Here is a 26,548-nt window from a genome sequence, read left to right as displayed (position 1 = left end):
CCAGGCCCTTGGGGTCACAGGGGCTGGGAGGCACCAAAGAGTATGCCTGGCATGTGCTGACAGGGGATTTTATGTTCCGGCTGGGCCTGGAGGAGCCTCCTGGACAGATGCCTGCAGCTGGAGATTCTAGAGGCAGACTAGGGAGGTAGTAGTGGGAGGACAAGATCAAACTAGGTCTCAGAATGAGACTCAACTCTGCCACTGACTTCACTGACCTCATTGCCTCTCCTTGGTTCATGGGGCCTGATAGACTCTGAGGGGGCTGTGAGTGGTGAGAGGAAAGCAGGGGTTAGGGTGGCAGGAGAGAAGAAAGACAAATAGAGACAAATAGAGACTTATGGGAGAGAGAAACTCAGAGAAAGTTTCTGCCTTAGGGAGAAAGAGATAAAAAGACAGGAGGAGGGAGAGTGGAAGGAATTAGGGCAGGGAGGGAGAAAGAAAGACAGAAGGGGAAAGAGAGAGGGAAACACAGACTCATGGGAGGAGAAAAAATCAGAGAAAGAAAAAGAGATAGATGGCAAAAGAGAGACAAAGAAAAAAGCAAGAGACAGAGACATAGGGAGAAGGACCCCCATAAAGAGAAAGCCACAAGCAGATGCAGGAGGCAAACAGTGGGTGTTGTAGAAGCCAGAGACAGACGACATGGAATGGCCCTGAGGATCCTCGTTCGGGCTCCCCTGCTCTTCATGGGGCTGCTGACCACAGGTGAGTGGGATCGTGGCTTTGTGACCTAGTGTAAAGAGGCCCTCATTTCCCACTCACATTCTCCAGACAGACCCTCTGTCCTCTCCTGCTGACTTTTCTGTATCCCCAGGCCTGGCCCAGTTGCAGATTCCTGCCTCAACCTCCAGAGGTTTCTGGGCTTTGCCTGAAAACACGACAGTAGTGGAGGGGGCTGCTGCTGAGCTTCTGTGTGGGGTCAGTGCCCCTGGCAGTGCAGTGCAATGGGCCAAAGATGGACTACTCCTAGGCCCTGATCCTAGGATCCCTGGCTTCCCACGGTACCATCTGGTAGGGGACCCTACTAGAGGTAAGGTGTCAGATCCAGAGACCCTGAGCCACCAGGAGAAGCTGACAGTGGCCCTGACCTTGAGTCCTATCTGTAGGTGAATTCCACCTGCATATTGAAGCATGTGACCTCAGTGACGATGCAGAGTATGAGTGCCAGGTCAGCCGTTCAGAGACAGGGATGGAGCTCGTGTCCCCCAGAGTTATCCTCTCCATTCTGGGTATGGGTCTATACTTCTAGCCCTCTCCTACCTACCACAGGACCTAGGAATCCAAGCTACTAGCCTCTCCTTCCTAAGATCCAGGGTGCAGAACTCATTTCATAAGCAATGAAATCCTCATATCCTTGTTGGGAGTGACCGCTTACTCCAAACCCTTTCTCACCAGTGCCCCCCAAGATGCTTCAGATGACCCCTGAGGCAGGGACCACAGTCACATGGGTAGCTGGGCAGAAGTACGAGGTCAGCTGTGTATCTGGGGATGCAAAGCCAGCACCTGACATCACCTTCCTTCAGAGTGAGTGTGGATGAACTGCTGGGAGCAGTGTGAGACCCCTGGAGTTGGTAGGAGGGTATCCTTTCCCCATGCCCTCCTAGGAGCCTCAGAAAATATGACATTTCTGAGATGAAGACGCAGGCTTGGGGAGATGTTGAGGCCAGCATGGGATCTGGTGGATGGCGGAGCATCCAGGGCAATGCACCAAAGAGATCACAGAAGCACTGGTCTGGGACTCAGTCATGTGGGCTGAGGCTCCAGAAAGAGATGTGATGTTATCAGTGCAAAAATGAGACACTGAGCAATGAGTGTAGGCGATATACCTAGCAAGGATAGGAGGGGAGGCGAGAAGTCCAGGAACTGGCTCTGAGTGCTCTGGGATTCAGGGAAACCTGAATGTGTGGAGGGAACAGAGCTAGTATTTACCTTACAGAGCCAGAAGGGAGGGGGCAGTATATCCATCCCGATGACTTCTAGGCTGTGATTCCCAGGTTCTACCTTGGGGAGAACCTGGCATCCCTGCTTTCCTCTTGTTACCCCAAGGTGGACAAATACTTTCTGACGTTACTGCTAATGTGAATGAGGGATCCCAGGAGAAACTCTTCACCACAGAGTCCACAGCAAGGTATGGGAGTTGGGGTGCCCTAACTTTAGCCTGACCCCAAAATTTCTTCATGAAAATCCCACATTCAAGGGAGTCAAACATGAAACTTGGGTTAGGTATGAATATCAGGGTCCCTGACTTCACTCTGACATTGTCTTCACCCTGACACTCCAAAAGTTCCTCGTGGGAACCCCAGTTCCAGAGTATCAAGTATGAAGATTTTGGCTGTGCATGGTGCTCTGGGACCACAATTCTCATTCCTAATCCCCCAAATCCTTTCCATGGAACTCCAGATCCTAGAAGAAATCAGCATGGAGACTTAGACCAGGTGTGGGGACTTCTTCTCCCTAACTCTCCAAATTTCTGATAATAACTCTGACTCTAGAACCCCAACTTCCCACCCAGAGTGACGCCACAGAGCTCGGATAATGGGCAGTTACTGGTCTGTGAGGGGTCCAGCCCAGCTTTGGACACCCCTATCAAGGTCTCAGTCACCATGAATGTTCTGTGTAAGTGGGAAACTGAGTGAGCTGTGGGAACTTGGGACAGGGATGGGAGGAATTGGGAGTCCTGGGGGTGCACAGGGATTATGAATGGTTCTGGTTCTCAAAGAGAAACATTAAGGTTCAGAGGCATACTGTAGAGCCTGGAAAGAACGGATGGGCTCCCCAGGCCCACTGAGGGACTGCTGCTCTTCAGTTCCCCCAGGCCCCCCTGTGATTGAGTGGCCAGGCCTGGACGAGGGACACGTGCGGGCAGGGCAGAGCTTGGAGCTGCAGTGCATGGCCCGAGGAGGAAATCCACCAGCCACACTGCAGTGGCTGAAGGTGAAGACAGATGCATACGTGAGGGTGGGGAGAGGGGTGGGGGCTGAGAGCTGGCCCTGAGATGGTCCAGGCCTGCTACTCTCTCCAGAATGGCCAGCCCATGCCCACAGCATGGGGCACGGAGCATGCTCAGGCAGTGGCCAGAAGCATGCTAGTCATGATTGTGCGACCAGAAGACCATGGGACGAAGCTCAGCTGTGAGGCCCACAACAGCGTATCTAAAGGGATCCAGGAACGTGGGGTCACACTACAGGTTACCTGTGAGTATTGGTGCGAGCTGCCTATCTGTCATTCCATGTACCAGAGAGCCATCTGTCTGTGCCCCCAAATCATGCCTGTCTAGTGCAAAATACCTCATCATCTGTTCCCAGGCTCCCTGTCTATTTGGGCCAGTCTGTGTGGCATCCAGTCCAGCTTAGTGTCTCTCCTCTGCTCATTATCTCTCAGTTCCCCCCAGTGCCATTACTATCCTGGGATCTGCATCCCAATCTGAGAACAAGAATGTGACGCTGTCCTGCATCACCAAGTCCAGTCGCCCACGGGTCCTGCTGCGATGGTGGCTGGGCTGGCGGCAGTTGCTGCCCACAGAGGACACTGTCATGGATGTGAGGCAGGGGCTAGGCTCCTGGGTGTGAGGGAGGAGGGAGTTGAAGGCATGGCTCTTAAATCTGAGAGAGAATGCCTTGGTTGTTGGGGAGCATGAACTGGGACCTGGACATCCTGGCTCTGACAGAGGAGGGGGTGGGAAGGCTTCATGCATCCCTGCTGGGGCATGAAGTGGACTCAGGCCTCTGGTCCATGGATGAGAGTGCCCTAGTCCCTTGCCTGAAGGTCTTTCCTGCCAGGGCCTTCATGGTGGCTACATCTCCATGTCCAACCTGACATTCCTGGTACGACGGGAGGACAATGGTTTGACCCTCACCTGTGAGGCCTTTAGTGAGGCCTTCACCAAGGAGACCTTCAAAAAGTCACTAACGCTGAATGTGAAATGTGAGCCCCTATCCTCCCCTGAGGGGTATCCCCTGCCTTAATAACCCCACCCTGAGTCTTCAACCCAGAGAGAGATCTGTGTCTCTCTCCACAGATCCTGCCCAGAAACTGTGGATCGAGGGGCCCCCAGAGGGGCAGCAGCTCCGGGCTGGGACCCGGGTGAGGCTGGTGTGTTTGGCCATTGGAGGCAACCCAGACCCCTCCCTCACCTGGTACAAGGTCAGTGCCAAGCAAGGGCTGTAGAATGGCCAAGAATGTGGGGAAGTGCTGAAGCCCTGTCTCTCCTCCAGAGTCTTTGGAAATCTTGGAAAAACCTGAATTAAAAAGAAATACCAAGGGTTTCAAGTTTTGTCAGGGAATTGAAAAAGACACAAATGCCATAAGAATTAAGTGGAATCCTAGGAAAATCCTGGGAAACCAGTGAGAATCTTAGCTTAATTCCTTTAAATTAAAGAAATTCTGGCCCTGGCTGGTGTAGCTCAGTGGATTGAGTGCGGCGGGCCTGCGAACCAGACAATCTCGGTTTGATTCCCAGTCAGGGCACATACCGGGGTTGCAGGCCAGTTCCCTGCAGGCCAGTTCCCAGTAGGGAACGCATGAAAGGCAACCATACATTGATGTTTCTCTCCCTCGCTCCTTCCCTTCCCCTCTAAAGATAAATAAGGAAAATCTTAAAAAAAAAAAAAAAAAGAAATTCTGGATCACAATTGGGAATTCCAGAGAAAAGAAAATTTCATTAAATGAAATTCTACTGAAATCTCAGAATCCAGGTGAAATGGTGGAAATTTTAGGGAAAGACTGAGAATTTCAGGAACAAAGACAACGACAGGCAAATACTAGAAATTTGGGGAAAGACTAGTAATTGCACAGAGCATTGAAAATTCATTAATTAGTATTAAATTGACTTCTTATTGAAATTGATTTGGAGATAAGTAAATGACATTCTGGTAAAATTAAAAGAAATTCTGACAGAATTCTGGAAAGATCTTGGGAAGTTAGGGAGCTAGCGAAAATTCTGGGAGAAAAAGTAGAAATTATAGAGATGAAATGGAAGTCGCTGCAATTGGATGGAATTCTGGGGAAATGCCAAGACTTTGAGCCTCACAAAGGATTCTAGTAAAAGACTAATGAGAAAACATTGGGGAAGGATTCAGAAATCTGTGAAAAGACAATTGAATTAAAGCAGGAGTGTCAAACTCATTTTCACCGGTGGGGGGGGGGCACATCAGCCTCACAATTTCCTTCAAAGGGCCAAATGTAATTTTAGGACTGTATAAATGTTAACTACTCCTTAATTAAGGGCAAGGAACTCAACACTGCTGCTGGGTAGAAACGAGGTGCCAGGCTGGATAAAACAAGGTGGAGGCCAGATTCAGTTCGCAGGCCTTGTGTTTTCCACCTGTGAATTAAGGGAATGATCAAATGAAATCTTTGGGGAAAGTGGGGGTTTTAATTTTAAAAAAACCCTAAGGATTGGGGAAAAAAATGAAGGAATTCTTGGAAAGCCTTGGGAATTCCAAGGGAGTTTCCTGGAATTTGGTATTTGGTAAATGTAGCTGGAATGGATTTTGAGAAATGGGCCTGAGGGTCAGCAGAGGGCACCAACAATCTCAGGCCTCTGCAGGGCAGAGGTGAGGCGTGGAACTGGAGGACCGATCGGAGAGCAAACCAGCGGGGTTGAGGGGGTCCAGGTTAGGCGGGAGAGATTCTGGGTTGGGAATACTGATCAAGTCCAACCTCTTCCTCTGCCCTAGCAAGGTCCCCGCAGAAGGGGACATCTTTTCCTCATTACACAAAGACTTTATCTTGGGCTGGTGGCTGCCAACCCAATCGAGGGAAGGCAAGACTACTCACGGTCCTGAAGTCAGTCTCGACCCTCAGGACTTGCGCATGGTGACCGAGCCGCGGCTACCCCAGGAGCCGCGGCGCGTGCAGCTAGGAAATCTGGAGAAGTCGGGCAGCATCGTCTCGCGTGAGCTGGTGCTGGTCACGAGTCCGTCGGACAACCAAGCCAAATTCACGTGCAAGGCGGGCCAGCTCAGCGCGTCCATGCAGCTTGTGGTGCAGTGTGAGGGCTGGAATAACCCGGTGCGCGGGAGGGCTTGGCGGTGGCTGGTAACTGAGCCAGAGCCGGTGGCGGGAACAATGGGTGCTGCAGAACCAGGAGTCGCCGCGGTAAAGGGACACGGGGCTGGGCTGGGCCTGGGGTCAAGGCGTGGATCTCTTCTTCACCTGCGAACCTTGCTCCTCTGACATGTTCTCGAAGTTCCCCCAACTAACTTGACGATCTTGGCCAACGTGTCAGTGCTGCGCCCTGGGGATGCCTTAAACTTGACCTGTGTCAGCGTTAGCAGCAACCCTCCTGTCAATTTGTCCTGGGACAAGGAAGGAGAGAAGTGAGAGTGCGAGTAGCCCCCCACTCCTTGTTCTGGCCTTGCCCACTTACCTTCTGAGTCCAGTCCCCACCCTGCCTGCTGTTCTGCCCAGTTTCCAGCCCACCTCTGGCTCTGCTCCTGCCCCAGTGCCAGTGGTGACATGATGCCACCACCCCCTGCCCTGTCCACAGGCTGGAAGGCGTAACCTCACCACCCCGGAGCGCCCCATTCAAAGGCTCTGCTGCCACCAGGAGTATCCTTCTGAGAATATCATCGGGGGACCACGGCCACCGTGTGACTTGTCGTGCCCACAGCACCGGGCTACGGGAAACCGTGAGCGCCTTCTACCGACTCAACGTGCTGTGTATGTGCCTCGGCTTGGAATCCCTCTTGATTCCCTCCTGACCCTGTATCATTCAGGTCTTCACCTTGACCCTGTCCTTGACCTCCATCCTAAACCTTAGAACTTTCCTGAACTTTATCCTGACCCAGCCTTGCACCAACTCCTATCTTGCCCAAACCCCATCTTGCCTTTGTCCTCTATCCTAACCCCTGATCATGACTCTCATTCTGAACACTCTCTCCATCCTTAACCTGACTCAGGTCTCTACCCCTTTCCTAAACTGGGTCCTAACCACCATCCTGAAGTTAACCTCCAAGCTCAATTCTTTACTTAATTGTTCCTTGCCCACAACCTTGAATCTAGATGCAACCCGGACTTTCACTTTCTATATATCTGTGCCTGATCTCAAATTCGTCCTCATCCCCAACCTTAATACCAATCTTGACTCCCAATGGCGCCCCTTCCCAGACCCTCCAGAGTTCCTCGGGGAGCAGGTTCTTGTGGTGACTGCAGTGGAGCAGGGTGAAGCACTGCTGCCTGTGTTGGTGTCCGCCAACCCAGCCCCAGAGGCCTTCAACTGGACCTTCCGTGGCTACCGCCTCAGCCCAGGTGCAGGAAAGGGCATGGAGAGGGGTGCAGATCTTTGGAAAGGGAGGTCTGGTAAGCTCCTCACCTTGACCTCCCCTAGCTGGTGGGCCCCGGCATCGCATCCTATCTAGTGGAGCTCTGCAGCTATGGAATGTGACCCGTGCTGATGATGGCCTCTATCAGCTGCACTGCCAGAACTCAGAGGGCACTGCTGAAGCTCTAGTGCGGCTGGATGTACACTGTGAGCCCCTCATCACCCTAGGAAACTAGGCAGCTCTGGGAGCCCCACCCATCATGGAAACCACATTCACCCAGGAACCTTGCTAGCTGTGGAGTCTCCTTACTGTGGAAGCTCTGCCCACCCAGTGATATTCACCTGTCCTGGAAGCCCCTCACTCTGGGAGCCCCAGCTATAATGAAACCTGACCCACTTTGGCTCTACTGCCCACTAGGATGCTCCTATGTGGAATCTGCCCAGACAGGGGACCCACCTACATGGGAGTTACTCCCATCAAGTCCATTGTGCAAGTCCCACCTCCAAACAGTTCTGGAAGTCCACCTGACCTTGTCATCACAGAAGCAGAGTAAAGGATAGGGACAGCCTCACTAACCCTGAAAACTACTCCAAGTGCTCCATACATTCCACATAAAGGGCAGACTGTCATACCCATAACTTCCCTGGACACTTCTAAGATATCTCACCCACCTGGGATCCTCTCCCACCATGGCCTGTCTGGTCCAAGTGCCTTTCTCAAGTCCCTGTTTCTTCCCCCAGATGCTCCCACCATCCGAGCTCTCCAGGACCCAACTGAAGTGAATATTGGGGATTCTGTAGACATAGTCTGTACTGTTGATGCCAAGCCCATCCTTCCAGGGATGTTCAACTGGGAGAGATTGGTGAGGATACAACATTGGATAAATGGAGGTGGGACTGGGCAATGTGGTTTCTTACCTGTCAACTCTTTGGGACAGAGGGTCACATCTATATGACTCTATATACTTGTCAGGGCATTCCCCAAGAACTAACTGTTGAATGGCAGATGAATGGATGGATGAGTGGATAAATAACCAGGTGAGTAGGTGGGCCAGTGGATAGATGCGCGAATTGATAGGTAAATGGGTAGATGAATAGGCAGGTGAATGAATGAGTAGATGGAATAATAGATAAACAAATGGACAAGTGAATGAATAGATAAATAGCCATGAAATGGCTAGATAGATGACTGAATGAGAGAAATGAGTTGATAAATTAATTAGACTAGAAAGTAGATAGATGGGTAGATACTCCATCAGTGTAAATATGTCTGTGGAAGGATAATGAATGAATGAATGGAGAGATAAAAAGATGGATGAATTAATAAACAGATGAATGTACTTATGAGTGTGTGCATGTATGAATGGTTAGGGCAGATGGGTAGAGGGGTCAAAGGGCAAAATGAATGGGTATAAGAAAGAAAAATGGTTGGTTGAATGAATGGGTGAATGAATGAATGGATGGAAAGAGAGGTAGATGAATGGGTAGATAAGTAGATTAATAGGTGGATGGTTAAATAGATGAACAGATATGTCAATAAATGGCTTCGTGAATGAATGGTTGGATAAGTGGATGGATGGATGACAGGGAGAATTTTGTTTTTGCTAGCTCCGTAAAGGGTGGTTGTGGCTAGGAGAATGAGGCTACATAAGGGACCCATTTGGGGGGATAATGGAGCTGGGGTAAGACTGGGGGCCATTGCCCTGAGCCTTGGACAACCAGGGAGAAGAAAAGGAGGACTGGAGCCTGGATGACATGGAAAAGCTGTCAAAAGGATCCACAGGGCGTCTTCGGATTCACCATGCCAAGCTGGCTCAGGCAGGTGCTTACCAGTGCGTTGTGGACAATGGGGTGGCACCTCCAGCCCGAGGGCTGGTCCGTCTTGTTGTCAGATGTGAGTAACACACATACCCCTGAGTTGAAGTCTTGCCAGTAAATCTACAATTCTCATGTTCTTCCAAATACCTCACGTTGACCTCCTAGTGCCATCCTAGTTGCTCCCCAGGTAGAACACCCCACTCCTCTAACTAAGGTGGCTGCTGCTGGAGACAGCACCAGTTCTGCCACACTCCACTGTCGTGCTCGAGGTGTACCCAACATTGTCTTCACTTGGACTAAAAACGGGGTCCCTCTGGATCTCCAGGATCCCAGGTGAGCCCAGGCCCAGCCACCAGTCACCAACTCTGTTCCCCAACTCTGTTCAGCACTCCAGCTCTAACTCTGTTCCTCAAGTCCTAGTCACCCTCCCTGAATTATTGCCCCACCTCTTTTCCAGGTACACAGAGCACACATACCACCAGGGTGGAGTCCATAGCAGTCTTCTGACAATTGCCAACGTTTCTTCAGCCCAGGATTATGCCCTCTTCACATGCACAGCCACGAACCTCCTTGGCTCAGACCATACCAACATTCAACTCGTCAGCATCAGTATGGTGGAAGGGGGCTTGGAGGGCTTTGGGAGGGTACTCCCTGGTTTAAGCCCCAAGTCTCTAGTTGGCTACCTACTGGCAGTGTTCCTGAAACCTTAGAAGTGTTTATGAGTAAGGATGGAGTTTTTGCCTGGCCTGAAAATTCTAATGAAGGCTGCAGGGGAACCCACAACAAATAAAAAAAGGAGGGGGGACTTACTGGCTCAAGTAACTTAAAAATAGATTTCAGGAGTCACTGAATCTAGGTTCAGTTGTCATCAGAACTGTGTCTATGAGGTCTGCCTTTTTGTGTGTTGGCTTTATTCTAAGGTTCTCATAGTGGGCTGTCAGACTTCCTGGGGAAAATTGAATTTTATCTCCTCCTAATAGTGGTATGAAAGTGCTAGAATTAAGATTTATGGGCTCTATTGGCTCCCGGCCCTGAACCAATCATGTGGTCAGGGAAAGAGGAGAGCCTCTTCTATAAGAAGCATGTGGACTGAAGATGTGGGCAAATGTTTCTCCAGTGCCTACTCAGAGTTCTGAAACCAGAAGAAATTAATGGAATGGATGTGAGATAAGCACAAAAAATACACTTCAAGAATGAATATATATATATGAAATATAGTTGATGATCTAGTCATTCAGGCACATGTACAGAATGGGTAAGAAGTGTGAGTCACCCAATGAGCACATTCTCAGCCCAGGGAGAAAACCACATTCTTTCTTCTTGTTTCAGCTCTTATATGTAAATAAGTGTCTTTTCTGAGGTCTGTTTTGTATCATATATTTTGTGCTGTTTGTCTGTGGTTTTGTTATTTAAAATGGCCTCCAAGCATAGTGCTGAAATGCTGCCTGGTGTTCCTAAGTGCAGGAAAGCTGTGATGTGACATATGGAGAAAATGCCTCTGTTGGAAAAGCTTTGTTCAGGCATGGGTTAGAGCTGTTGACTATGACTTCAATGTTAGTAAATCAACAAAATGTATTAAATAAGGTGTTTTTCAACAGAAAAGCACATAAAACAAGATCATGTAGTGGTAATTTAATAAAAATATTGTGACTAGAAGCTTAGGAACCTAACTCTGCATTTCCCCTAGAAACAATGGTTTGGTATTTGCTAATTCAGTGTTCACAATAACTTTATTGAACATAACCACCATGAATAATAAGAATTGACATTTAAAATAATTCTTAGGAAGAATCTGGAAAGAATCTGCAAGAACCTTTTGTATCCTCTACTTTTCCCATTCTTTTCCTTAAAGGCCGCCCTGATCCTCCATCTGGGATAAAAGTCGTGAGCATGTCCCCATACTCAGTGGGGCTGGAGTGGAAGCCTGGCTTTGATGGGGGTTTGCCACAGAAATTCCAAATCAGGTGGGTCCCTATTAAGGAAGGAAAGGGTGGCAACCAACAAGGCTGGGGCACCCCCTTGAGTGACTGAGCTCCTTCTCATGCAGGTATGAGGCTCTGGAGACCCCAGGGTTCCTCTACATGGATGTCCTACCACCCCAGGCCACCACCTTCACACTGACTGGGCTTCAGCCTTCTACACGATACAGGGTCTGGCTGCTGGCCAGCAATGCCCTGGGCGACAGTGGACTAGCAGACAAAGGATCCCAGATCTCTGTAACCACCCCAGGTGGGAAAGGACAGTCTTGGGCAGGTTGCAGAGTTCCTCAGAGGACTTAAAAGGTGCTACAGTGAAGTCAGTACTATTATACCCCTTTTACAGATGAAGAAACTGAGGCTCACAGACACTGAACATGTTGTCCAAGGTCACACAGCTGGAAGGAGGTAGAGATGAGACTGAAACCCAGGCAGATGATCTCCAGAGACTAGATTTTATTCACTGAAATATACTGTCTGAATGCAATTAATGATACAAGGAAATTTAAAAAAGAGTTTGAATCAAATAAAAACATAAAGATTATGGGGACAGCTAAAGCAATGCTTAGCAGAAAATTTATAGTGTTAAATGCTCACATTATATTTTTAATAAGATTTTATTTATTTGAGAGAGAGAGAAAGAGAGAGAGAGAGATAAACAGCAACATAAGAGAGGAACATCTATTGGTTGTTGTGTCTTGTGTGTGCCCCAACCAGAGACCAAACCTGCAACCCGGTCATGTGCCCTAACCAAAATGGAACAAGAACCTTCACTTTGCAGAATAACAACCAACTGAACCACACCAGTCAGAGCTTAGGTTCTTATCCTTAAAAGGCCTCAAATTGACACTGAGAGTTTCCAGCTTAAGAAACTGGAAAAAGAAGAGCAAGTTAAACACAAAGTAAATAGGAGGAGGGAAATAATAAAGGTAAGAACAGAAATTGGTGAACTCAGAAACAGAAAAACTAGAGAAAAATTAAGGAAACAGTCACTTCTTTTTAAAGATCAATAACATTTATAGAGTTAATCAAGGCAAAAAAAGAGAGAAGACACAAGTTAAGCAATATCAGGAATGAAAGAGGAGACATTACATTAAGGGGATAATAAGGAAGTATTATGAACAAATTTAGCCTAATAAATTTATCATCTTTGATGAAATGGACAAGTTCTTTAAATATAACAGAGCATTTTGCTTCTGACAGGCCAATCAACAGTGTAGTGGCTAATCACATAGAGCCTTGTTCAGATAAGCTTGGGTTGAAGTTCCAGCTCTGCTGAATCCTAGTCATGAGACCTTAGGCAAATTACTTTACCTCTCTGAGCCTCAGTTAAACACCTTTGAGCCACAATTTCTAAAAAATAAGGTGTGCCTTATTTTTGTATAAGTAAAGTCTATCTCAGACAGTTGTGAGGATTAAATGAATTAATATATCTAAAGTGCTCAGAACAGGGCTCTGTACAAAGTAAGTGCTATGTAAATACTAATTTTTAAGAAATGCCCCCTGCTCACTTTCATTAACTTAGTCCCATGAAAACACCCTCATTCTGTCTTTCCTTTTCTGGCAGAGCAGCCATTTACCCATGGAAGTAAGGACACTTTCTCATCTCAATAATATTCCCTTTTCTCCCTCTTCCCCCCAGATCTGAGCCTTCCCTTTAAGAACTAAAGCATAAAATATTGCACTCACCTCCCTTGCTCTGAAACTTATACCTCTATTAAGGGATTCTGAGAACGAGCACTTTTTTTTAGTTAACCTGAAAAATTGACAATTCAGGTTAAAAGACACTTGCATACCATAAAGCACTCATCAATAAGTAATTATTATTATTATAGACATTAGAATGACTATTAATAGTATTGCCATTCTTATCAGCAATTTACAGCTCTTCTTGAAATATTTCTGAGAAGCCATAAACTAGTTTTCATGAGTCTCAGAATGAGGTGCAAAGCTTAATAAAAGACTGAGAAGTATTTAAGGTTTGTCCTAGATTTTTAATGTTAATTCACAATGTTTTATCCACTCCCCAGATCTAGACCAGCCTTCTGAAGAACCTGACTACCAGCTGCCCACAGAGCAGCCTGCAGGCAAGTCCTCAATTCCCTGAAAACCCCTTCCTCCCCTGAGACTAGAACTTTCTTGTCTCTAAGCATGTCTCCTCTGCCTCATGAACCCAGTACCCGAAGACTTATCTCTGTTCTGCAGGTCCTAACCCATTTCCTTCATTCGTCCTATTGCCTGGATATGACACATTTTCTCTCTTTTTAACACAGTTTAATTCTGAAAGAATTAGCTGATTTTATGCTCCATGCAGAGCCTGTATCAGTTGCCTTTTGCTGCATAACAAACTACCCTAAACATTGGCACTTATAGCAACACTATTTCTCATGACTCTAGTGGCTGAACAGTCCTGGTCTGGGCTACAGTCAATTGTCAGTTCAGCTAGGACTGGTTGGTCCAAGATGACCTCCTCTTCACATGTCTGACAATATGGCTCTTGATTGGGATAAGGAAGATAACTGGGCCACATATCTCTTCTTGGCTTGTTCATATGGAGGTGGTCACAGGAGTCCCAAGAGCAGCAAGAGAGGGCAAGTTCTGATTTATAAACATCTTTCAAGCTTTTGATTCTGTCACATTTGCTATTGTCTCTGTGGCTAAGGCAAGTGACATATCTCAACTCCAAGTCAGTGTGGAAGGGGACTACTCAGGAGTATGAATACAGGGAGAAAATCATGACCATTTTGCAAACAATCCCCTTTTCGAGCCTAAGAAGTTTGCAAATGACAGAAATTTGGCTGTTCATGGCAATCAAGGGAATTGGCTGGCTCATGAAATTAAAAATTCTAAGTATGGCTGGATTCAGGTACTTAAAAATTTCACCAAGGACCTATCTTTCACCCTCTCTCAACTTTGCTTTCTTCTGTGATGGCTTCCTTCTCAGGTTCTTTCATCAAGGGTACAAAAAAGTCTCATATATACCTCTAGCTTTCATTCTACTTCTTAGCAGTCTGCAGAGGAATGTCCAAAATGTTCTAGCAAAAATTCACCTTGGGTCAAACGCTGGTCTTTAAACCAATCACTATGAGAAAATGCTGGTTTTGGCCAGGCTGGACCCATGTGTCCTCCATGAATCCTGCAGAACCATATAGACTGAGAGTGGGGAAGTGGCTGTTTCATTAAAGGAAAGTGAGCGCTGTTAGCAAAAGATGGGGAATGAATACTGAACGGACATATATATACTTAGAGGCACTTAGTCTCAGAGATACAGCAGAGATGTTGTCTAGGATGTAGGTTTGTGCAAAGAAGTCATTTGAGACGAAGTTAGAAGGGTGAATGCAACTTGAAAAGAAAGGACATTCAAGGAAAGACACTTGACTATTTCAAGGCTTAGGGGTGTAAGTTTGCCTCAGTGATTCTTGAAACAGTGTGGTTAGTTTGTATGGCTGGAGGGTCTAATACCAAAGTCTATGGTTGATGGACAAGGCTGGAGACATTGGAAGAGGCCAGATCATAGGTCCTGAATACCCAGCTAAGGAGCTGAAGCTCATGCCTGAGTTCCTACATGGGTCTCAGGCAAAGGTAGGGCCCTCTATTAGTGGCTTGACTTGAGAAAGGAGCCTACCTGCCCTGAGATGGCAAGGGATGGACATAAAATCCCCTGTTAATTTTCTTCCCTGACCTCTGAAGAGGGGTTTTCCCTGGTCAGGGATAGACTTTCTCAGAGAACCCTGCTCTGGGCCTAGACCAGTTGTTTTGAGCTCACTGAGGGGACTACCTTCCATCCTCAGGCTTCTCGGACCTGCCCCTGATGCCTATGCTATTCACTGTTGGGAGTCTTCTGCTGCTTTTTAATGCCTCCTGTGTTGGGGTATTCCTCTGGCAGCGGAGACTGAAGCATCTTGCTGAGGGTGAGGAGCCTTGTTCTGCTGGTATTGAGGTTCACAGGTGATGGGGAGCACTGTGGCCACTGTATATTGAAGGTCTCCCAGAGCCAGGTGGGCTTGGGGCAGTCTCTGACCCCTTTTTTCCCACTTTCCTCAGGCATCTCAGAGAAGACAAAGGCAGAGTAAGTGGGTATATTTTTCTATAAGAAAGGCTCTGAGGGAAGAGGTTTGGGGGTGATGGGTGTCTGAGGATCAATACCTCCATACCTCCATCCTGAAAGCTCAAAGGAGGACCAAATCAGGAATGACTATGAAGAAAGCCAGTGGACTGAAGACCTGGATAACCAGAGCTCCACGGTGAGTGAGGGCACTCCAGACAGTCTCACTGACAAGGAACTGACAGTGATTAAAATTCTGTTAGCTTCAGGTTAATCATTGACCTTTCCAGGTTAATCATTGACCTTTTCATCCTTTGACGGATGAAAAAGACTTTACCTGCTTTGGGGGTTGGGGGTTTTGACAGGTTAGCACAAAAGATATGGAGCCATATTATCACTCCATGAAGGATTTCATCCCCCAGCTGCCATCAACACTGGAGGAGGTATCTTGTCCCAGAGGTGAGTTGTGACTACATCAGAACTCCCCAACTCTTAGACACCCCTGATATCTGGACTGGGTGCCCTGATCATTCCTTCTTTCCACTCCAACCTCAGGTTTCACAAGTCATGAAGAGGAGAATATGGTCTTTCCTGGACACTTATATGATGAGGTGGGAAGACTGAACACCCCATCTGGAACCTGGGGACCCCTCTATGATGAAGTACAGTTGGTGAGGAGATTTGTATCTGCAGAAGTCTTTCCTGGCCAGTGCCAGAAACCCACATCCAACTGTGTATATTAGGGTGAGCTAGCTGCTAACAAACCAGTTGTTTGTTGTAGGCCTGGCCACAAACCAGTAATCTAAAGAACACAGTCTATTTAGTTTTTTCTCATAGTATTCAGAGGTGAGTGGCCCTAATGGAGGTGGTTATTGCAGAATACAAGTTCTTTCCATTGCAGTTCTCTGCTATCCCCTAGCACATTGTCCAAGTTTGCATGGATGGGCCATTTCACTGGGGTTTCAACCAATGGAAGGGGTAAAAAGAGAGTAACGCCGCCACAATCCTGCTTTATCATTCAGGCCCAGAAATTACATTTCCCTGGTGAAAACATGGTCACATGGCCACATCTAACTGCAAAGGAGGCTGAGAAATGTAGTCTAATTGGGAGCTATATGCCTCACTACAGTTAGATTATTGTGGAAGAAAAAAGGTATACATTTTGTTAGATAGTTAGCCATCTCCATTACACAGAGAAAATATTTTGGCTTATTCAATTGAAAAGTCAAAGTGTAGAATTGTCTTTAGGCCCACACAACTGGATGAAGAATTTCCTCCTTAAAGATGTCCCCCCAAAAATCCAGGTTGGTATCCTATTAGTTGGGAACCTTCAAAGAAAGAAAATGCCTCTTTTCAAATAGTTCCAAAGTCCCAATGCTGACACCGATCTAGCTCAGGTCACATACTCATCACTAAACTGCTGAGGCAAGGAATGGAATATGCTAATTAGACAGGTCTGGATTACTGCCCACTCATAGCATCAGGGAGTAAGGACAAGCCCCACTCAATCCACTGGACTGAGAGTGGGAGAGGGTCAGAGAGCCCAGAGAAAAATGAACATAGTAGCAATATAGGTGAAAACAATAGACAAGCACTTTGATCATCAACTAACCCCCATCAACTACCCCACAGTAAGGAAACTGAGGCAGACTATCTGACTTTTGATGTAGCCTTGGCTAATGCTGGCACCCCTGGGCCAAAGAATTTCATCTCTAACATTGTGCCAGATGGGGCACTGTTCTCCCTATCAGGGTGGACATAAGGAGCATAAAATGTTGTCCATGGTGCTGAACCACATGTGCCCTTTAAAGCACAGATACATGCTGCACACTTTTTCTGTAAAGAACCAGATAGTTGGGCTTCCGGCCAAGATGGAGGTGTAGGTAGACACACTGTGCCTCCTTGCACAACCAAAATAAGGACAAAACAATTTAGAAACAAAATAACAACCAGAACTGACAGAAAGTTGAACTGTATGGAAGTTGGACAACCAAGGAGATAAAATAGACACATCCATCCAGAATGATAAACCAGGTGAAACTGGGGATCCAGACAAACTGAGCAACCCAGGACCCCAGCACATGAAAATAAAGCCTCAAAACATCTATTGAAAACACCTGTGGGGGTTGAGGCCACAGGAGAAACTCCCAGCCTCACATGAGAGTTTGTTGGAGAGACCCACAGAGTCCTAGAATGTACACAAGCCCACCCACATGGGAATCAGCACCAGAAAGGCCCAGTTTGCTTGGGGGAAATGGAAGAGGGGACTGAGATTTGACAGAGAGCAGAGCAAGCACCATTGTTCCCTCTTGGACCCCCCCCCACACACACACAGTGTCCATACCCAGGAACTGGGTTGACCTGCCCTGGTGAACACCTAAGGCTCCACCCCTTACTACGTATCAGGCATGACCAGACCCAAAAAAATGGTCCAAACAGAAGAACAGATCAAAGCTCCACAGCAAATACAACTAAGTGATGAACAGATAGCTAATAAATTTGGTCACAAATTATATGAAAAAATGAAGTCTACACTAAGTGAAATAAAGGAAAATGCACAGGGAACCAATAGTGATGGGAAGAAAACTGGGACTCGAATCAATGGAGCAGACCAGAAGAAAGAAAGAAACGACCAAACAGAAAAGAATGAAGAAACAAGAATTCAGAAAAATGAGGACAGGCTTAGGAACCTCCAGGACATCTTTAAACATTCCAACATCCAAATTATAGGGGTACCAGAAGGGGAAGAGGAAGAGCAACAAGTACAAAAGTTATTTGAACAAATAATGAAGGAGAACTTCCCCAATCTGGTAAAGAAAATAGACTTCCAGGAAGTCCAGGAAGCTCAGAGAGTCCCAAAGAAGTTGGACCCAAGAAGAAACACACCAAGGCACATCATCATTACATTAGCCAAGATTAAAATGAAGGAGAGAATCCTAGAAGCAGCAAGAGATAAGGGGACAGTCACCTACAAAGGAGTTCCCATAAGACTATCAGCTGATCTCTCAAAAGAGACCTTGTAGGCAAGAAGGGGCTGAAAGGAAGTATTCCAAGTCATGAAATCCAAAGACCTACATCCAAGATTGCTCTATCCAGCAAAGCTTTCATTTAGAATGGAAGGATAGATAAAGTGCTTCTCAGATAAGGTCAAGTTCAAGGAGTTCATCATCACCAAGCCCTTATTATATGAAATGTTAAAGGGACTTACCTAAGAAAAAGAAAATAAAAAACATCTATAGTAAAATGATAGCAAACTCACACTTACTAACAACCACACCTAAAACAAAAACAGAAACAAACTAAGCGAACAACTAGAACAGGAACAGAACCACAGAAATGGAGATCACATGGAGGCTTAGCAACAGAGAAGTAAGAGGAGGAGAGAGGAGGAAAAGGTGCAGAGAATAAGTAGCATAGATGGTAGGTAGAAAATATATGGGGGAGGGCTCTAAGAGTAGTATGGGAAATGTAGAAACTAAAGAACTTATGACACATAGACATGAACTAACTAGTGGGGGGGAATGTGGGTGGGAGAGAGTGTGCAGGGTGGAGGGGAATGAAGGGGGCAATGGGACAACTGTAATAGCATAATCAATCAAATATATTTAAAAATTAAAAAAGAACCAGATAGTCGATATTTTGGGCTTTCTAGTGAATATTTTGCAGGAGAAACTATCCTCAAAACTACTAAACTTTATCATTGTAATGTAAAAGCAGCCATAGACAATCTATAGGCAGATGAATGTGGCTAAATTTCAATAAAACTTTCTTTTGAACACTAAAATTTGAATTTTATATATTACAAATATTATTCTTCTTTTGATACTTTCCTTGCAATTAAAAAAATGTAAAAACATTCTCATGTTTTGGACAGTACAAAAACAGGCTGCAGGCCGTATTTAGCCCATGGCAAATCTGCTGTAAAAGTTCCTGACCTGAAACAACTATTTTCTCCCAAATTTAGTGCAAGACACATTCCCAGTAAGGACCACCCTACACAGATTTTTTTCTTTTCTCTTTTGATAAGGAAATATTTTGGCTATTCATAGCACTAACAGAATCGTGACTCACTTCCACAATTCCCATAGCTGACATCATGGACTTTTAAAAGTTTCATATATCTGACATTTAAATTCTTTTTCTGACAGAAATTAATGAGATTTCTTGAGCTTGCTTAAAATAATCCAGTTAGTAGGGATAGAGGATGAGAATATAAAGATATAGATAAATCAAGATTGACTGAAAGTTGGTATTATTGAAGCTAAGTAATGGGTACATGGGGGTTTGTGATAAGAGATCATTATAATCACTCCCTTCTTTCTTAAAATATATTTTATTGATTGTGCTATTACAGTTGTCTCACTTTTTCCTCTCCTTTATTCCCTTCCATCTTGCACCCCACCCTTCCACCAGCATTTTCCCACATTAGTTCATGTCCATGGATCATACATATAACTTCTTTGGCTTCTCCATTTCCCATACCATTCTTAACCTTTCCCTGTCTATTTTGTACCTACCATTTATGCTTCTTATTCCCTGTACCTTTTCCCCCATTATCCTCCTTCCCCCTCCTCATTGATAACCCTCCATGTGATCTCCATTTCTGAGATTCTGTTCCTGTTCTAGTAGTTTGCTTAGTTTGTTTTTTGTTTTGTTTCTGTTTTTTTTTCTTTAAGTTCAGATGTTGATAGTTTTGAGTTTGTAATTTTACTGTTCATTTTTAGATCTTCTTTTTCTTAGATAAGTCCCTTTAACATTTCATATAATAAGGGCTTGATGATGATGAACTCCTTGAACTTGACCTTGTCTGAGAAGCACTTTATCTATCCTTCCATTCTAAATGAAAGCTTTGCTGGATAGAGCAATCTTGGATGTAGGTCTTTGGATTTCATGACTTGGAATACTTCCTTCCAGCTCCTTCTTGCCTACAAGGTCTCTTTTGAGAGATCAGCTGACAGTCTTATGGGAACTCCTTTGTAGGTAACTGTCTCCTTTTGTTGCTTTTAAGATTCTCTCCTTATCTTTAATCTTGGGTAATATTGGGTAAAAATTGGGATGTTCCTTGGTGTGTTTTTCCTTAGGCCCAACTTCTTTGGGACTCACTGAACTTCCTGGACTTCCTGGAACTCTATTTCCTTTGCTAGATTGGGGAAGTTCTCCTCCGTTATTTTTTCAAATAAGTTTTCCATTTCTTGCTCTTCCTCTTCTTCTTTTGGCACCCCTATGATTCAGATGTTGGAACGTTTAAAGATGTCCTGGAGGTTCCTAAGCCTCTCCTCATTATTTTGAATTCTTGATTCTTCATTCTGTTCTTGTTGACTATTTATTTCTTCCTTCTGGTCCAGATCATTGATATGAGTCCCAGTTTCCTTTCCATTACTGTTGGTCCCCTTTACATGTTCCTTATTCCACTTTGCATAGCCTTCACTTTTTCCTCTATTTTGTGACCATACTCAACCATTTCTGTGAGCATCCTGATTACCAGTGTTTTGAACTATGCATCTGATAGGTTAGCTATCTCTTCATCACTTAGTTCTATTTTTAGAACTTTGATCTGTTCTTTCATGTGGGCTATATTTTTTTGTCTTGATGTGCCTATTACATTATAAGGGGCAAAGCCTAAGGTAATTGCCAGGGTGTGGCAACCCATGTTGGCTTCATTATGATGCAGTAGGTGGGGGAGGGGTCTGAGAGGGAACAATGCCACTTGCTTGGCTCTTGGCTGGCTTTTAGTCACTTCCCTTGCCACCCACAAGCAAGTTGGGCTCTTCTAGTGCTGATTCCTGGGTGGGTGGGTTTGTGTACATTCTAGGACCCTGTGGGGTCTCTCCAGTGAATCCTCCCATGAAACTGGGAGTTTCTCCTGCTGCCACAACCCCCATAGTTTTTACAGTCAGAGATTTTGAGGCTTTGTTTTCCTGCACTGAAACCCTGGGTTGCACAGTCTGTCTTGCTCCCCAGTTGTTCCTCCTGGTTTATTCACACACAAATGTGGAACCACCCCATCCACCAGCCACCACCTCACCTGCCCAGTCCTCCAGCCACTAACTTGCTGCAAGTACTCTCTGCTCTGGCTGCCTGTCTCCACCTCTCCTACCAGTCTCTGGGTGAATATTGCTTCTTTAAATCCTTGGTTGTTGGACTTCCATACAGTTTGATTTTCTGGCAGTTGTTATTTTTTGTTTTTATTTTTTTATTTTTTTTAATTTATTTTTTTATTGATTATGCCATTACATTTGCTCTATTCCCCCCTCCCTTCCCCTCCACCCTGCATACCCCTCCCCCACCATTTCCCCCCTTTAGTTCATGAACATGTGTCTCAAATTCTTTAGATTCTGTATTTCCCCTACTATTCTTACCCTCCCCCCTATCTATTTTCTATCTACTGTCTATGCTACTTATTTTCTATACCTTCTCCCCCCTTCCCCTCCTCCCACTCCCCTGTTGCTAACCCTCCATGAGATCTTCATTTCTATGGTTCTGCTCCTGATCTAGCTATCCTCTTAGTTTGCTTTTGTTTTAGGTGTGGTTCTTAATAACTGTGAGTTTGCTGTCCTTTCACTGTTCATCTTTTTTATCTTCTTTTTCTTAGGTAAGTCCCTTTAACATTTCATATAATAAGGGCTTGGTGATGATGAACTCCTTGAATTTGGTCTTATCTGAGAAGTACTTTATCTGTCCTTCCATTCTAAATGAAAGTTTTGCTGGGTAGAGCAATCTTGGTTGTAGATCTTTGGTTTTCATGACTTGGAATACCTCTTTCCAGCCCCTTCTTGCCTGTAAGGTCTCTTTTGAGAAATCAGCTGACAGTCTGATGGGAACTCCTTTGTAAGTGACTGTCCCCTTAGCTCTTGCTGCTTCTAGGATTCTCTCCTTCATTTTAATCTTGGCTAATGTAATTATGATGTGCCTTGGTGTGTTCCTTCTTGAGTCCAACTTCTTTGGGACTCTCTGAGCTTCCTGGATTTCTCGGAAGTCTATTTCCTTTGCCAGCTTGGGGAAATTCTCCTTTATTATTTGTTCAAATAATTTTTCAACTGGTGGTTGTGCCTTTCCCCCTTCTGGTACCCCTATAATTCGGATGTTGGAACGTTTAAAGATGTCCTGGAGGTTCCTAAGCTTCTCCTCATTTTTCTGAATTCTTATTTCTTCATTCCTTTCTGTTTGATCATTTTTTTTCTTCCTTCTGGTCCTCTCCCTTGATTTGAGTCCCAATTTTCTTTCCATTACTATTGGTATCTTTTGTATCACCATTCATTTCAATTAATTTAGCTTCCATATGTTTCTCTAATTTGTGACTAAAATCAACCAGTTCTGTAAGGATCCTGATAACCAGTGTTTTGAACTGTGCATCTGAAAGACTGGCTATTTCTTCATCACTTAGGTCTATCGGTTCTGGGGCTCTGAGTTGTCCTAGAGCCATTTTTGGTCTATTCATGCTGTTAAGTGAGCGGAGCGAAGCCTTAGTTGTTTACCAGGACAGGGTGACCCAGGTCGCTGGTTTGTGACGCTGTGTGTGGGGGCGGGGTCAGAGAGGGAGCAATGGCGTTCCTCTCCGCTAGCCCAGCGCATCCAGTCACTCACACTCCTCGGGCTTGTTTATCCGATCCTAATTGTGCAAGCCTGCTGCACCGCGCGGGTTTCCCTTCCAACTGGTTTCTCCGCACGTAAATGCGCGCGACCGACCGACCCACCGCGCCTCTTCCCTGTGCGCTCCGGCAGCCAGCTCGCTGGCGATCAGCGCCCTCGGTCGCACCGCGCACCGCCCCGGGAATTTTTTCTTGCTAACCTGCTCCGCTGCTGGCCTCGCTCCTCGTACCGGTCCAGCTGAGTATCTAGTTGTCCTTTGGACTCCGTATTGTCGATTTTCCGTGTGGCTTGGTTGTGACTGCTGTTAAAAATAGTTGTTCTTAGATTTGGTTGTGCACAGAGGCGAGGTGGACCCTCCACCTACGTCTCCATCTTGGCGGAAGTCTATTTTTTGTTTTTAAATTTGTTGCCTTTCTTTTGGTTTTTCAAGGAGGCAAAGTGTATCTACCTATGCCTCCATCTTGGCCAGAAATCTCTCTTCTTTTCATATGTTGGTATTTACTCCCATAATTTGATGGTGAAACTTTCTTTTCTCTGAGAAAGTGAGTATGAGCATGTATACCCCACAGCTGCAAAGATGACTCACAAGGCATCTCTTTATGGCTCTAACTCCACCTTTGTCTGTCAGGGCCCCAGCGACCTCCGCTCGCCTGAGGATGAATATGAGAATCCAAACGGAATCTATGACCAGGTAGCAGGAGACTTGGACCCCATGGATATGGATTCTCTACCCTTTGAGCTGAGGGGACATCTGGTATAACAGGCTTCTCAACACTCTTTTCCTACACCTGCAGGACATAACGTTTCAGTGGTCCTTTTCATTCCAGTCTGGGATGAGCTTGTTAAATAAGCTCTAAAAGACACAAAGAGACTGGACTTTTTCAGGAAAGGACACGGAGATATGTGTGTTAGTGACAAAAAAAGGATTCAAGCTGGTGTCAAAGTATAAACAAGGCTCCTCCTTGGGTCAGCTTTAGAAATTAACTTTTTAAAAGGGACACAACAAGTTGTAAAAGACATTTTAATAATGAAAATTTATTCTGAGGGTTTTAATGCTTTTCCAGAAATAAGAAAATCTATTAAGAACTCAGCTTATTTAGAGTTTAACTACATCTGAAATAGCTAATAATAAGGAAAATTTGTGGACTATTGTATCCTACTTGTTTTATTATTTTCCAGTTATCTAAAATATTATGTATAAACTATGACACACGTGTGAACATAAATAGACTCTATAAAATAAAATAGACTATCAAAACAAAAAACATAAAAGAATACATATTGTGTGATTTCACTTACAGAAATTCTAAAATAGGTGAAGTTAATCTATAATGAGCAGATCAGTGGTTGTCTGGGGCAGTGAAAAGGAAATTGACTGTAAAAGGCAATGGGGGAATTTTTTTGAGGGGGTGATAAAAATGTTCCATGTCGTGAGTGTGGTGGTAGTTACATGTGTGTATAGATTTGTCAAAGATCATTAAACTATACAATTAAGATGAGTGCATTTGTGGTACATACCTCAATACCTCAGTACTTCAATAAAGGTGATTTTATAAACAGGCTCCACAGTAAAGCAGCACAGCAACATAAATTTTACTGTTTATATTGAATAGCAGAAGAAGATAATTGAGAGATCTGTTTTCATGGAGGACAGACAAAATCTTTCTTTAGGGGGCCTCCACTTCTACTTTATTAATAATATCATCAGAACTGCCCTGGCCAGTGTGGCTCGGTTAGAGTGTCATCCCTTAACTGAAGAATTGTGGATTTGATTCCGGATCAGGGTGCATACCTAGGTTGTGTGTTTGGTCCCCTGTCCAGATGCATACTGAAGGCAACCAATTGATGCTTCTCTCTTGCATTAATATTTCTCTATCTCCCTTCCTGTCTCTCTCTAAAAAGCAATAAGAAAATGTCCTCAGGTGAATAATAATAATGATAATAATAGTAATAATAATAATAATAATAATAATAATATCAAAACTCTTTGTTCAAATACTTGTCCATATATTATTTTCATCACTACAGACCTAAAGTAGGTTTACACCATACCACTTAAATCAAATAATTTCCGTTTAATTAAAAAAAACAATTTCATTTTGCTCTGGCTTGTGTGGCTCAGTGGAATGAGTGCTGGCCTGCAGACCAAAGGGTTTGCTTGGTTTGATTTCCACTCAAGGCACATGCCTGGGTTGCAGGCCGGGTCCCAAGTAGGAGGCTTGTGAGAGGCAACCACACATTGATGTTTCTCCCCCTCTCTTTTTCCCTCCCTTCTCCTCTTTAAAAATAAATTAATTAATTAAATATTTAAAAAAATTATTCCATTTCCTCCCTGGCTGGTGTAGCTCAGTGGACTGAGCATGGGTCTATAAACCAAAGGGTTGCCAGTTCAATTCCCAGTCAGGGCACATGCCTGGGTTGCAGGCCAGGTTCCCAGTAGAGCACATGAGAAGCAACCACAACCACACATTGATGTTCCTCTCCTTCTCTTTCTCTCTCCTTCCTCCTCTAAAAATTAATAAGTAATTAAATCTTTTAAAAAATGATTCCATTTCCAAGCGTAGAATTTTTCTAATTGGGCATTTTTCCTTTTCTAAGAAGAAATCTTCAGCATTTTGTTTCCACATTGGTTTTGCAGGAAAGATGAATTTATTGGCTTTTCTAGCTGACATTCTTTGGGTTTTTCATGTCCAAACACTGCTGGATGCAGTGTTTGAAAAAGCCATGAGGAGTCAATTTCTCTGTATTTCCTGGCCCTGTTTTTTTCTGTGTTGATTTCATCCTCAGGTAGACTCTTCATTTGGTAGACAAAAATGACCATTTACAATTCTAGGCTGGTATTCCATAAGCTCAGTAGCCAGAGAGCCTCTTATGCCAATAGTTCTGGAAAATTATGGGCCTGTATTTCATCCTCCCAGCTTGGGTCTCATGTCCATCCCAGGATCCATCATTGTGGCCAAGGAACAAATATGCTCATAACTTAGGTTCTGGGTTGCTCTACCACATAAACCATTTGAGCAATGTTCTCGAAGGGAACTTTAGTCTGTGAGTGGATCTCTTTCTATAATTCCTACTTCCTCTTTGATATTGTCCAAATCAATGTAGCAGATATCTATTGCTTCTGTCTGCCCAGAATCTAGTTTCTCTTAATTTATATACATATTGTTGAAAAAGCCCTGGCTGGTGTGCCTCAGTGGATTCAGCAACAGCCTGTGAACCAAAGAGTCACTGGTTTGATTCCTGGTCAGGGAACATGCCTGGCTGTGGGCCAGGTCCCTGGTTGGAAATGTGCGAGAAGCAACCAGTCAATGTCTCTCCCACACATCAATATTTCTCTCTCCTTCTTTCTCCCTCCTTCCTGTCTATCTAAAAATAAAATCTTAAAATAAATAAATAAATAAAATCTTTTTTTAAGGATGTGGTGTTTTCAATAATGTAGCAAAAGAGGCCATTGTTGGAGGTGTATAAAATAGTAACCCTGTCCTAGACTTCCCTAAATTTCTATGGCTAAACCTAAGGTAAGACAGGTGTGCAGATATATGTGGAAGTATGCTGACCCCTGAAATATTTGTAATATCATACAACTGAAAACAACCCAAATATCCACTAATGTAGTAATAATTTAGTAAATTAATTAATTAAAATGAACTTGTGAATTATATTTATTTACCTAGGCAGATACCCATTATTATTTTTCAACTACAAATGACATTCAACATTATAGTATGTTAAACATTATATTAGTACAACATAGTGATTAGACATTTATATAACTTATAAAGTTATCTCCTGATAAATCTGATATCTTCTAACACCACAAATAGTTATTATGATATTATGGACTCTATTCTATAT

The 26,548-nt window shown here is 44.7% G+C and overlaps 1 protein-coding gene across 6 annotated transcripts; it reads left to right on the top strand.

Moving 5' to 3' along the window:
• Positions 1–151: 151 nt before the first annotated feature.
• On the top strand, positions 152–24,633 carry NPHS1 (NPHS1 adhesion molecule, nephrin). Of its 6 annotated transcripts, none has more exons than XM_053667605.1 (29): positions 152–705; positions 815–1,030; positions 1,107–1,229; positions 1,396–1,524; positions 2,047–2,128; positions 2,513–2,616; positions 2,807–2,934; positions 3,023–3,194; positions 3,382–3,539; positions 3,780–3,924; positions 4,019–4,143; positions 5,806–5,992; positions 6,191–6,320; positions 6,491–6,663; positions 7,111–7,251; positions 7,331–7,471; positions 8,006–8,127; positions 8,987–9,158; positions 9,259–9,415; positions 9,540–9,691; positions 10,935–11,046; positions 11,130–11,311; positions 13,089–13,145; positions 14,850–14,969; positions 15,103–15,127; positions 15,227–15,302; positions 15,469–15,562; positions 15,659–15,714; positions 23,322–24,633. In XM_053667605.1, the coding sequence occupies exons 1-29, from the start codon at positions 477–479 to the stop codon at positions 23,451–23,453; spliced, it is 3,840 nt and encodes a 1,279-aa protein (XP_053523580.1). In that variant the 5' UTR covers positions 152–476; the 3' UTR covers positions 23,454–24,633. The 6 variants fall into 6 exon arrangements, with proteins under 6 accessions (XP_053523580.1, XP_036994358.2, XP_053523581.1 ...); XM_037138463.2 differs by having other exon boundaries at positions 15,659–15,774; XM_053667606.1 differs by lacking the exon at positions 14,850–14,969 and having other exon boundaries at positions 15,659–15,774.
• Positions 24,634–26,548: the final 1,915 nt, after the last annotated feature.

Source organism: Artibeus jamaicensis, unplaced genomic scaffold (assembly GCF_021234435.1).
Source record: "Artibeus jamaicensis isolate MK-2021 breed Jamaican fruit bat unplaced genomic scaffold, CSHL_Jam_final contig_470, whole genome shotgun sequence".
NCBI lineage: Eukaryota > Metazoa > Chordata > Mammalia > Chiroptera > Phyllostomidae > Artibeus > Artibeus jamaicensis.
The sequence above is the reverse complement of the archived record's forward strand: the minus strand, read 5'-3'. Positions and strand labels throughout refer to the sequence as shown.